The sequence below is a fragment of the Podarcis raffonei genome, chromosome 4, assembly GCF_027172205.1.
Source record: "Podarcis raffonei isolate rPodRaf1 chromosome 4, rPodRaf1.pri, whole genome shotgun sequence".
Taxonomy (NCBI): Eukaryota; Metazoa; Chordata; class Lepidosauria; order Squamata; family Lacertidae; genus Podarcis; species Podarcis raffonei.
The window spans coordinates 2,294,206-2,307,555 of NC_070605.1; the positions used below are offsets into that span (position 1 = coordinate 2,294,206).

At 44.8% G+C, this 13,350-nt stretch overlaps 2 protein-coding genes across 2 annotated transcripts in view; one reads left to right on the plus strand and one right to left on the minus strand.

Moving 5' to 3' along the window:
* The window catches only part of LOC128412303 (zinc finger and SCAN domain-containing protein 31-like), a 275,497-nt gene that overhangs the window by 41,185 nt on the left and 220,962 nt on the right, over positions 1 to 13,350 (plus strand). The gene's annotated exons all lie outside the window — the stretch shown is intronic.
* LOC128412095 (olfactory receptor 51G2-like) lies at positions 673 to 1,658 on the minus strand. The gene has a single exon (XM_053384945.1). The coding sequence runs from the start codon at positions 1,656 to 1,658 to the stop codon at positions 678 to 680; it is 981 nt and encodes a 326-aa protein (XP_053240920.1). The 3' UTR covers positions 673 to 677.

A 13,350-nucleotide genomic window follows, 5' to 3' on the forward strand; every position in this document is an offset into this window, starting at 1 on the left:
CCCACTGGGGCATCTGGTTGGCCGTGGTGAGAAGAGGGTGCTAAACTAGATGTGCGCCCTTTGGCCTGATCCTGCAGCCTCTTCTTATGTTCTTATAAATATAGGAACAACACCATGTCTAAGTAATGAGCTTAGCTTCAGAATGGGCAGGACAGAAACCACTGAACGAACCAATATGTTGAATAAAGTAAAGGCTTCCGGATGTTGTGTGTGTGTGTGTGTGTGTGTGTTTTGCACTCCTAACCCTAACCCCTCCCTGAACCTGCTGGTACCTCTTTCCTGGGCACTATTTTGGCTACGGAAGTATCCACACTTGCCTCTGAACTGCAGAAATAGAAAGAACTAGGAGGACCACCATAGAAGAAAATGTTTATTTTGTTTATCTGCTTATGAATTCTGTTCCATAAAGCATCCCAAGATAAAGTTCTGCTGTGCATCCCTGGTCTCTGCCTTCCTCGTGGTTCCCTCTTCTGCCTGAAAAACCCTCTGGCCCAGATGGCACAGTTTAGCTGAGAGGGGTCAAGCCTCTCCTGGAAGGCCATGGGCTGGGAGAAGACATCTGGCTGGCCACTGGGAGGACAGGCTGCTGGACCAGATGGGCCATGGCCAGATGCTGTGAGCCAAGAAAGAAGAAAGGGTCCATTGCAGACCATCCAAACTGACGCACTGCAAGGGAGTCACCTCCGTCTCCGCTCCATCCCCCTCTTCCTCAGGGTGCTTTGTTGGAACACCCAGATTATCTCCTTACGCACCTGCTGGGTTTTCAGGGCATAGACGATGGGGTTCAGCATCGGAGGGACCAGAAAGTGGAGGTAGGACAGGAAGATGTGGGTGTGGTGGGGAGCCTTCCTCCAGAAGCGGTGGATCATGGAGAGGCTGATTAGGGGAGTGTAGAAGAGAAGGACTGCACAGAAGTGGGAGACGCAGGTGTTGAGGGCCTTGGCTCGCTCCTTCCAGGAGGCAATGCTCAGCACGGTTCTGAGGATCAAGGTGTAGGAGACAACGATGAGCAAGGAGTCCAGTCCCAGGGTGGAGAGAAGGACGAAGAGGCCGTAGCTGCTGTTGAGGGAGGTGTCAGCACTGGCCAGCTTCATCACGTCCGGGTGCAAGCAGTAAGAGTGAGAGAGCTGGTGGCTTTCGCAGAAGGGCAACCTCCTCAAGAGGATGGGGGCTGGGATGTGCAGCCCAACTCCCCGGATGACGATGGCCAAACCGATGCAACCGACCCATGCTCTGGTCAACATTGAGACATACCTCAGAGGGTGCCGTATCGCGACATAGCGGTCGAAGGCCATGGCCAGCAAGACGGAGGACTCCAGAATGGAGAAGGTGTGGATGAAGAAGAGCTGGGTGAGGCAGGAGTCAGCGGCCACCTCCCTGGAGCCCAAGGCGTACACCTGGAGCATCGTTGGCAAGGTGGAGATGGACAGGCCGATGTCTGCCAGGGACAGCATGGAGAGGAACAGGTACATGGGCTCATGAAGTGTTGGATGCAGCTTGATCACGGCGAGGATCAGGCTGTTGCCGACAAGTGCAACAAGGTACATGAGGCAGAATGGGATGTAGAGCCAGGGCTGAGGTCCAGCCCCAGGGCCAGAGATGCCTGCCAGAAGGAAGGAGGTAGGCTGCCTGCACTTGCTGTCATTGAGGGTGAGCATCATGGGCCAACCAGCTGCTAGGATGCCAACATCGCCCTGTAGTCAAATGAATACACAGAACAACAGACAATGTGCTTTCCAGACAATGACTAATGCTTAACATCTCCTTCCTTTGAGGTTTTTAAGCAGAGGTTGGGTGGAAGGAATGACCACTGGGTGTGGAGCACACTTCCACCCACAGACAAGCCACAGCTGTCTGACCGCATGACCTTCAGGTGTGGAGCACACACCCACCCACAGACAAACCACAGCTGTCTGAACATCATACCTTCTATCTAACCTTTTGCTCTCTTAGTGATCTGCTGTGCCCTGTCTATGACCTTTGTCTCCTTCGTCATACATTGTTCAGGGGGAAAGTGATGTGGTGGAAACAGGTGCCAAAATAACTTTGTACCACCCCTTGATCCCGGGATTGGAAGATGTGTAAAGGTCACAGCCCAAAATGTATCTGACTGGTTTTGCATATTGCGCTAATAAAAAGAGCCTCGGCAGAGCTAGCTGGCAGCTTGCTTGTGCACAGTTCACCTGCATTACCAACTCCTGCCTCCTGCCTTCACTTCAGCCACCCGTCAAGGATTCTTGAGCTGTGATTCCTGCAGTGCGGGGGGTTGGCCTGGATGATGCTTGGGGTACCTCTCCAGTCTACCATTCTATGGCTTTATGATTCTAACCCCTTCTTCATTGTCACCAGACATATTCCAGAGTGAAAGCCAGGTTCTGAGCCTTAGACTGGGTTCTGGATTAAACCAGGCCAGACACAGGGTTTGCCTAGAGAGAAAAACCTTGCCAACCCATCTGATGGGGGCCACCTGTCCAGGTGAGCAAACTCTGAAGGGTTGGTAGCAACAATGGCTCTACCTGGCACTGGCAGAATAGCTAAAGGTGATAACCCACAGCATCCCTTCCAGCTATAATTCTATGATTTGTCAGAAAGCAAAAGAGCTCCATGCAACTGCCGCTTCCAACCCCCCAATCCCACCCCACTTGATGACCTCTCAGCAGCCCTGAAGCAGATGAGGGGGTCTGGGCCACCCAGTGAGCTTCATGGCTAAGCAGGGATAGGAGCTTGGCTAGCAGAGAGAAAGTTTGAAGCTCAGGGGCAGAGCAGAAGCTTTACATTGAAGCTCTTTGCCCAAATACAGCCACTTGCAATGCAATCCTGCACATGCTTATGTTCTGAGTTGTGGGGGTCAGTCTTGATGACACCCCGAGTCCCTTCCAGTTCTTCGAATCCTGTATTGGGGTGGGAGTTAAATGTGTGAGAGCAAGCTTGCAAAACCAGCTGCTTTGTCTAGATGATGCATTTGGCTGGCTGGTTAAGCATCACAATAAGCCTAACAGAAGACGTTGCTGCACTTCCGGGTTAGCGCCAGCGCTGAATGGCGGATTTCTCCCGGAGCTCCGGGAGAGATCTGCTTCGCGGGTTCGGGTCCCGTAGCTCACGGCGGAGCAAGGACCCTCAAAAGTCACAGGCGCGTAGCCTGTGAACCGGAGACTCGGCGGGCACCTTTGCCCCCCCCCGACGTTGTGAAATAGCCTTTTTAAAGGCTATAGATCAGCGGAGGGTGCGTGGAGCGGTGCTGAGAGTCGCTTTCACCCAGCCTGCGAAGCGAAGCCGCGTCGCCATTAGCGGAGAGCGCTGACTTCTTCCGAAGATTTTGGATTAAAAAAGAGCAACTTTCCGTGAGTAGGATTGAGCTTGCATTAATAATTGGACACTAAAACTAAAGAAATTGGGCACCGAGACGGATAAGCATTAAAAAGGAAGTCTGCTTTCCGTCCTGCAGCAAGATTAAAGCGAAAGGCATTTAAGCTGTAACTTTTGACAGGAGAGTTTATGAGCCAAGAAACCCAACACCAAGTAAAGAACTCCCCCCCCAGAAGGCAGGAGGGGGGGGAAGAAGATTTTAAAGGGATTCCCTGCCTGTTTTTAAAGGAGATTGAACTGTTTACCGCTGCTCATCTACCTGGGGATCGGACTGCCGGAGGAAAGGAACCGGCCAAGGACGGTCGTTACAAAAAAGGTTAGAAAGTAACTGTAATATAGACTCCGGCTACTCTCAACTTGAAACATCGTATTTTGCTATATAGTAAGTTACTTGCAGGACACTATTGATTTGGATCTTTTACAAAGAAAGGGACTTGGAGGGCTTTTGCCTTTTGGAAGTGTGGGAACAATTTAAAGTTTAAGAACTGACTTTACGCCCTCTAGAGGATTTGGACAGTTTCAGCAACAAGTGGAATTTAAAACCTGAGAACTTTTATCTTTTGACAGCTTAAGAGTGTGGGAATGACCTTGAGTGAAAGACTTTGTTATGGCAGATGGTAAACAGAAAGAAGATTCACAAGAAACGACTTTGAGATCTGGTAGACAATACAAAGTTGATCTTTCTATGCAAAGAAGGGCCTCTGTATCAGGGGCCTCGGGAACTGCAGCTGTCACAAAGGCAAAAGTGAAAACAATGTCTTCTGAAGAAGCGTTTGCAAAGGCATTGGGAAAAATAAATGATTCTTTGGAGGAATTAAAGAAGCAAGGCGCTGAAACAAATAAGAAAATTGAAGAAATCTCTGGGAAAATTGACTTAAATACTAAAAGCATAACTGACCTCGGGAATAAAGTGAACTCTAATGCAGAAGCAATTGGGAAACTATTGGAAGATTCATCTACAACACGAAAGATAGCTGAGGAAGCCAAGGAAATTGCTATTGCTGTTGAAGGGAAACTTCCACCGGTGTACAGGAAACTGGATGAGTATGAACTGACACTTTCTATGCAGGATATGCAACGCAAGGAGAAGAACTTAAGGATTAGACTTGTGCCGGAAAAGGAAGGAGACAACTTGGTGGATTACTTGACAAAAGAGTTTTCTGACTTCTGGAAGCAAGATTTGAAAGAAGAAGAGTTCAAAATAGAGAGTGCATTTAGGTTGGGAATAAGGCAGAGGAAGAATAGACCCAGAGATTGCTTGATAACTCTAAGATCCAAAGAAGAGAGAGATAAAATATTGAACCTGCACTATCAAACAACCCTTCGAATTGAAGATTTTCATATTGAGATCTTTAAAGATATTCCCAAAAGTATTTTGGATGCAAGAGGTCCTTATAAGGATTTGGTGACACTACTGAAGAGGAACTACATACTATTCAGGTGGGAGTTTCCCCAAGGCCTGTCTTTTAAATATAAGGGGAAGAAAAGAAGAATAAAAACAGTGAGTGATAAAGACAAGTTCCTGGGAGAACACGAAGAAGACCTACAGAAAGAGACCTATCCAGGAGAAGGACATCCTTCAAGACTAGACACGGACACAGAACCACCGACAAAGGACGAACAACAACTGGGAGCTGTAGGAGGAATTAAATAACCCCATCATGGCTTTGCAACTTCTAACCTGGAATTGTAATGGTCTAAACAATCCCCGAAAAAGGAAAAATATATTTCATGCTTTAAAGAAAGACCAATTGGACTTGATTTGTCTACAAGAGACCCACGTAACAAGAGTACACAGAAAACTATTAATAAATAAGAGATTGGGACAAGAATTTATATCTTCAGACAAAGTAAAAAAAAAGAGGAGTGGTGATCTACGCAAAGGAAAATCTGCAGCCGAAACAAATTTTTAAAGATGATCAAGGAAGATATCTGGCAATTGAAATTCAATTTCAAGGAGAAAAACTTTTGATAGTGGGGATATACGCACCAAATGAAGGGAAAGCAGAATTTTTTAAGAAGTTGCATGAGACTTTAATGGACTATATGGATTATAAACTAATTATGATGGGAGACATGAATGGAGTAGTTTCAACAAATATGGACAAAGCACAAAGACAGGTTGTTACAAAAGATGGAAGACTACCAAAAACTTTTTTTGAAATGACTGACAATATGGATTTGATAGACATCTGGAGAACAAAACACCCATTAGAGAGAGAGGGAACCTTCTTTTCTGAAGCCAAAATGACATGGACTCGGATTGACCAAATTTGGGTGACTAGCAACATGGCGTCGAACATAAAGAAAGTGGAAATCTGCCCAAAAACTCTCTCCGACCATAACGCAGTAAAGATGGTGATGAAGCAAACAACAACTGGTTCCTTCAGATGGAGAATGAATGACACCTTATTCAGAGACGAGGAGATCTGTAAAAAGGCCCAAAAAACTTTGAAGGATTATTTTGAAATTAATCTAAGATCTAAAGTAGAAAAAAGAATAATATGGGACGCAAGTAAAGCCGTGATGAGAGGGTTTTTGATACAACAAAATACATTAAAGAAAAGAAAGCAAAATGAGAGGAAAGAGAAAATTCTGGAAAAGATAAAGGAAGGGGAAAGGAAACTAAGATTGAAGCCAAAATCGCAAGTGGTTTTAAGAGAAATTAAACTGTACCAAACACAATATATGGAACTGATGAATCAAGAAATAGAATGGAAAATTAAACAAATGAGACAAAAGACCTTTGAATCTGCAGATAAATGTGGCAAGTTACTGGCTTGGCAAATAAAGAAGAGACAAAAACTCAACACGGTAACAAATTTAGAAGTGGAGGGAAAGAACATATGCAACCCAGTGGAAATTAGGAACTGTTTTCAGAGCTACTTTAGACAATTGTATACACAAGGGCCGCAGAAAGATAAAGACATACAACAATTCCTCGAGAAAAATGGGCTGAAAAAGATTTCTCAGGAAAGTAAGACAATTTTGAACCAGGAGATATCAGCACAGGAAATAGAAGATGCCATTCAAAACATGACGTTGGGCAAATCACCTGGACCGGATGGATTGACTTCCAAATACTACAAAGTTTTGAAGGAAGGGCTTATACAACCTTTGAAGGAAGTCTGCAACGAGATCATGGAACGGAGAAGGGCACCCGATACGTGGAGAGAGGCCTACATTACACTTATACCAAAGACAGAGACTGAAAAGACCCAACTTAAGAACTACCGACCCATCTCCTTACTAAATGTGGATTACAAAATCTTTGCTGATGTTTTAGCAAAGAGACTGAAAAGAGTTTTGATGGAGGAGATTCATGGGGACCAGGCGGGCTTTCTCCCGAAAAGGCATTTGTCGGACAATGTAAGGAATATAATTGACATTTTGGAGAAGTTGGAAGTGAATATAAACACTAAGGCTGTTTTGATATTTGTGGACGCCGAGAAAGCCTTTGACAATATTTCTTGGAGCTTCATGTTGAAGAACCTCCGGGGGATGGGGGTAGGCCAAGGGTTTGAAAATGGTATAGGTGCAATATATTCTGAACAGAAAGCAAAATTAATTGTAAATAATGTGGTAACAGAAGAGTTTAAGATTGAAAAAGGGACACGTCAGGGGTGCCCTATCTCCCCATTACTTTTTATTTCGGTCCTGGAGGTTTTGCTTAATATGATTAGGAAGGACCAGTCGGTGAAAGGGGTTCAGGTCGGAGTTAAACAATATAAACTGAGAGCATTTGCAGATGATCTAGTACTTACCTTACAGGAGCCAGAAGCTAGTACGAAAAGAGTTTTAGAGATAATTCAAGAGTTTGGCCAATTGGCAGGATTTAAACTGAATAAGTCAAAGACTAAGGTATTGGAGAAAAATTTAACACAGATTGAAAAAGAAAGGTTTCAGAATGAGACGGGGTTGACTGTGGTTAAAAAAGTGAAATATCTGGGTGTGAATATGACAGCTAAGAATGTGAACCTATTTAAAGACAATTATGAAAAAACTTGGACAGAAGTGAAAAAAGATCTGGAGATCTGGTCAAATCTGAAGCTTTCCTTGTTAGGTCGAATTGCAGTTATAAAAATGAATGTATTGCCAAGAATGTTGTTTCTGTTTCAAGCATTACAAATAATGGATAAAATGGACTGTTTCAAGAAGTGGCAGAAAGATATATCTAAATTTGTCTGGCAGGGCAAGAAGCCCAGAATAAAATTTAAGATATTAACGGATTCAAAGGAAAGAGGGGGGTTTGCCCTGCCAGACTTTAAATTGTACTATGAAGCGGCAGCTTTCTGCTGGCTAAAAGAATGGCTGCTTCTTGAAAACACAGACATTTTGGATTTGGAAGGATTTAACAATATTTTTGGGTGGCATGCATATTTGTGGTATGACAAGGTTAAAGCGCATAAAAGTTTCAAAAATCATATTGTCAGGAAAGCACTATTAAATGTCTGGGTTAGATATAAGGACTTGCTGGAAAATAAGACTCCAAGATGGCTATCACCAATGGAAGCTAAGGCAGTTAAAAAGCTAAATATGGAGTCGAAATGGCCAAGATATTGGGAAATTTTGGAAAAGGAAGGGGACAAATTGAGATTGCAGAGTTTTGAAAAACTAAAAGGGAAGGTGAGAGATTGGTTACATTATCATCAAATAAATGAAGTGTTTAAATTAGACAGTAAAATAGGCTTCCAGGTGGAAAAATCAAAATTAGAGACTGAACTGTTAGAATCCAGTACTAAGAATTTGTCAAAAATGTATGATCTGCTGCTGAAATGGAATACACAAGATGAAATGGTAAAATCAAGTATGATTAAATGGGCTCAGGACATTGGTCATAACATCATGTTTGCTGATTGGGAAAAATTGTGGACCACCGGGTTGAAGTTTACGGCGTGTAATGCCTTAAGAGAAAATATAATGAAAATGATTTATAGGTGGTACATAACCCCAGTCAAGCTTGCAAAGATCTACCACTTGCCTGACAATAAATGTTGGAAATGTAAAGAAAAGGAAGGTACATTCTTTCACCTCTGGTGGACGTGCCCGAAGATTAAGGCATTCTGGGAAATGATTTACAATGAACTGAAAAAGGTATTTAAATATACTTTCCCCAAGAAACCAGAGGCCTTTCTCTTGGGTATTGTCGGCCAGGGGGTGTTAAAGACAGATACAACTTTTTTTATGTATGCTACAACAGCAGCTAGAATACTTATTGCAAAGTACTGGAAGACACAGGATCTACCCACACTGGAAGAATGGCAGATGAAGGTGATGGACTACATGGGCTTGGCAGAAATGACGAGCAGAATCCGAAACCAGGGAAGAGAAGCGGCGGAAGAAGAATGGAAAAAGTTCAAGGACTATTTAAAGAAATATTACAAAATTAATGACAGTTAAAATGATGTTGGATTAAAATAAATGGTTACTATTAGTAATGGTTAAGACAAAGAGAATAAGGATGATTAACATAAATTTATAGTAAAATAAGGGAAAGATTCGCTGAATAAATACAAGAATTTGGAATACAGAAACGGGAGGCAAGAGGAAGTCGAGGAAGAAAGGTTAAAGAAATTAGGATATGAAATGGTACTTGTTTTTTGTTCTGTTATTGTTTGTTGTTTGTTTATGTATGTTTTGTTTGCATTAATATAAAAATTGTTTAATAAAAATATTATAAAAAAAAAAAACAGAAGACGTTGCTCTGTGCTATAGAAGGAACAGGTGGGCCTTTCCCTCCCCCCCCCCCCCAGCAGGAGAACAATAGCCAGATTTTAGTGTGGGTGAGTTGAGCTGAAAGGTGGCTGGAAGCTGGAGACAAAGAGACCAGCTTCCTCTGTGCTGGGTCCGAAGCTGCGGCTGCTGGAGAAGCAAGACCTGCTTGGGGTGTTAAGGCTGTGAGCCCCTTCATCCGATGGTCAGGTTATGTATAAGAGTAAATGAAACCCTCTTTTCTAAAGATACCCCAGTCTCTGCTGATGTTCATCCCAAGGAAAATGAACCTGGCTAAGGTCTTGGAGCCTCTGGAGTTTCTTGCCACTCCAAGATTGGGACAGCATGTAATAATAATAATAATAATAATAATAATAATAATAATAATAATAATTTTTTATTATTTATAACCCCGCCCATCTGGCTGGGTTTCCCCAGCCACTCTGGGTGGCCTCCAACAGAACATTAAAATACAATAGTCTATTAAACATTAAAAGCTTCCCTAAACAGGGCTGCCTTCAGATGTCTTCTAAAAGTCTGGTGGTTGTTTTTCTCTTTGACATCTGGTGGGAGGGTGTTCCACAGGGAGGGCGCCACTACCGAAAAGGCCCTCTGCCTGGTTCCCTGTAACTTGGCTTCTCACAGTGAGGAACCGCCAGAAGGTCCTCGGCACTGGACTTCAGTGTCCAGGCAGAACGATGGGGGTGGAGACGCTCCTTCAGGTATGTACCATTTACAGGGAAGTTGCCGTATGTTTGGTGGGGTCTGCTCCCAGATAAATAAATGCCTACAAGACTGCAGTCTTCCCATGGTGAGGAGAGATAAAATCCCAGCACTTACCAGAGCACATTGGATGGCTGTGGTGGCTGTGAGGTTCTCCTGCTTTCTGCTCCCGATCCCTCCTGTGTGGACTGGGGTGAGCAAATGCTTCAGGGCAGTTGTATATCTACAACAGGAAGGATCTTTGGAGGGCCACTGAAACTCTAGGGAATGGCTCTGAGCTGCAAAATAGCACAGTCTCTTAAGGGGATAATTTTCCAAGGAACCCATTTTATGTTGAAAATCAGGGCAACTGTGCACTCCAGATGAGAAGCACATGTGGAGATAAATATGTTCATGCACAAATACACATTTCAAAATAAGAATAAAACATTAAAGAGCAGAGAAAACCAACAAGGCACAATGTTCCTGCAGCAGAAGAACTTCATAAGACACCAAACTGGGAGGGGTGGCTAACACCCCAGAGGACAGGATCACACTTCAAAACGACCTTGACAGATTAGAGAACTGGGCCAAAACAAACAAGATGAATTTTAACAGGGAGAAATGTAAAGTATTGCACTTGGGCAAAAAAAAATGAGAGGCACAAATACAAGATGGGTGACACCTGGCTTGAGAGCACTACATGTGAAAAGGATCTAGGAGTCTTGGTTGACCACAAACTTGACATGAGCCAACAGTGTGACGCGGCAGCTAAAAAAGCCAATGCAATTCTGGGCTGCATCAATAGGAGTATAGCATCTAGATCAAGGGAAGTAATAGTGCCACTGTATTCTGCTCTGGTCAGACCTCACCTGGAGTACTGTGTCCAGTTCTGGGCACCACAGTTCAAGAAGGACACTGACAAACTGGAACGTGTCCAGAGGAGGGCAACCAAAATGGTCAAAGGCCTGGAAACGATGCCTTATGAGGAACGGCTAAGGGAGCTGGGCATGTTTAGCCTGGAGAAGAGGAGGTGAAGGGGTGATATGATAGCCATGTTCAAATATATAAAAGGATGTCACATAGAGGAGGGAGAAAGGTTGTTTTCTGCTGCTCCAGAGAAGCGGACACGGAGCAATGGATCCAAACTACAAGAAAGAAGATTCCACCTAAACATTAGGAAGAACTTCCTGACAGTAAGAGCTGTTCGACAGTGGAATTTGCTGCCAAGGAGTGTGGTGGAGTCTCCTTCTTTGGAGGTCTTTAAGCAGAGGCTTGACAACCATATGTCAGGAGTGCTCTGATGGTGTTTCCTGCTTGGCAGGGGGTTGGACTCGATGGCCCTTGTGGTCTCTTCCAACTCTATGATTCTATGATTCTATTCTACATAAGATCAGGCCAATGGCCCATCTAGTCCAGAGTCCTATTCTCCCAGGGAACCCTCCAGGGGTTTCCTAAAAAATCTAGGGTGCACTTTGTGCAATATGGGAGGTAGAAATCTGAGGGTCAAAGTAGATGTCGCACAAGCCCCACCAGGTGAATTCCCCTCTTCTGCTCAGGTTGCTCAAGGGGCAGGAGTCCTGCCACTGTCTCTTGCGGAGATCTTGCCACCCTATCACAATGTGCACACAGCCCCAGCCAACACCATATCAGCAGTCATCAGGGAAGCACTAAACTGGAGGTGGGGTAGCCCTTCAGATATTTGAAGATGGCCGTCATATCAGCTCTTCATCTTCTCTTCTTGCAGCAACAGGGGTTTGGTGGCACAGACAAGTGCTGCCTCGCTGCATTCAAAGGCCCGTTTCTGATGCATCCACCAGGTGACTCTTGTGAGTCACCAGAAAATGCCAGTAACCTGTGCAGCCTCCCTCCTTACATGCACCGCACAATGAACTGTGACATGTTCCTGGATTTCATGTCATGTATATCAGCCTTCCCCAAACTGGCACCCTCCAGATGTTCTGGGCAGCTGTGTTGGTTGCATCTGCTGGGAGTTGTGATCTGAAAAATCTGGAGGGCACCAGCACGGTGAAGGTTTGCCCAGCTGCTGAACAGATCTCCATAAAACAGCATGAAAATACAGTGGTACCTCAGGTTAAGAACTTGTTTCATTCTGGAGGTCCGTTCTTAACCGGAAACTGTTCTTAACCTGAGGTACCACTTTAGCTGCCACTGCACCGCCGCCACATGATTTCTGTTCTCATCCTGAGGCAAAGTTCTTCACCTGAGGTACTATTTCTGGGTTAGCGGAGTCTGTAACCTGAAGCCTCTGTACTGTACTGTTGCACACCACCACAATCTCCAAGCGCTTAGCTAGGATTTGGTTTCCTTGGAATGAAGGCAAATGGAGACTGTTGCATCTTTAGGATATATGGGATTTACCTATACATATGTAGAACCTGAGCATAGAATGGCGGGGCTCACAGCATAACACTGACGGACAGTCCTCAAAGCTGGATGTTGGGAAATGCAGGACGGGCACTGATACGGAAGGAGGGGGGGTACCTTCCCTCATCCCTCCACCGGCCACCAAAGGGTCCGAGGCGATGACCTCGACGGCTCCCAACTTTGCCCTGACCCCTCAGCCCCCACACCGTTACACAAGCACCACACTATACCCCTGGCCTCATGAATAAAGTGGTTTTCCCTCCCTCTGTACGGGCTAAATAAGCCCACCATCTTTCCTTAAGCTTCCCTCTCGCTCCATTTCTAACGTGGGTAGACCGTGTCAAATTGTATCCTCCATTCACTGTAATGGCCGCGCTTTATCCAATCAGAACCATGCATTCGCCGTGCAGAGCTAGCTCAGTGAGCCCCTGCACGCCTCATTTAACCTCTTGACAAGCTGCTGACGGCTCCCTGCTGGGAGAACAATGGAACCGAAACTCCTAAACTCCTGAAAGTGTCAAATTCTGCAACAATGTATCTATTTTGTTTCCGACTTCAATTATCAATATGGGAATAGACTGGAATGGACTGAAAACTTCTGAAATTCGTATAAAATCAACCATAGCACCAATTTCCTTGGTTCTGGTGTCAATTGACTCAGTTTCTTCTGGACTCTATGACACCTCCCTTGCCTCCATAATCCTTTGAGGCAGGAAGACCCTAATCCTGTCAGATCGTTCTGCCAAGCCCTTCCTCCGGGCAATGCCAGGTGGCAGACGGTGCATATCTGGACTATTGTTTTAACATCACCGGTACTCAGGAAGTATTTGTCTATGCATATCTCTCACTCTGCATACTCCCCCTCCCCTCCCTGAAATGCTAATACGTGTAACCCCACCTTTCTGTAATATATTCATGATGTAATCCGTGAAACCCAACCTTCCCATAATGTATTCATGACGTTTCTTGCACTGTATTGTGGGACTTGGAGGGAACTTTTAAAAGTTGATGTCACCCCATTCTCGGGGTTCAATCTGGTCTTGAACCTGTTGCGCAATAAACATTGGATCTCCGCATCTTGCTCCTGTCTCCGGCTGAGCTCATTTTCTTCCGCTAGGACCCGCGGACTTAGTCCGACGAGCCGGGTGGCTGAGCAGTCTCGCACCCGGAATTTACCGTAAC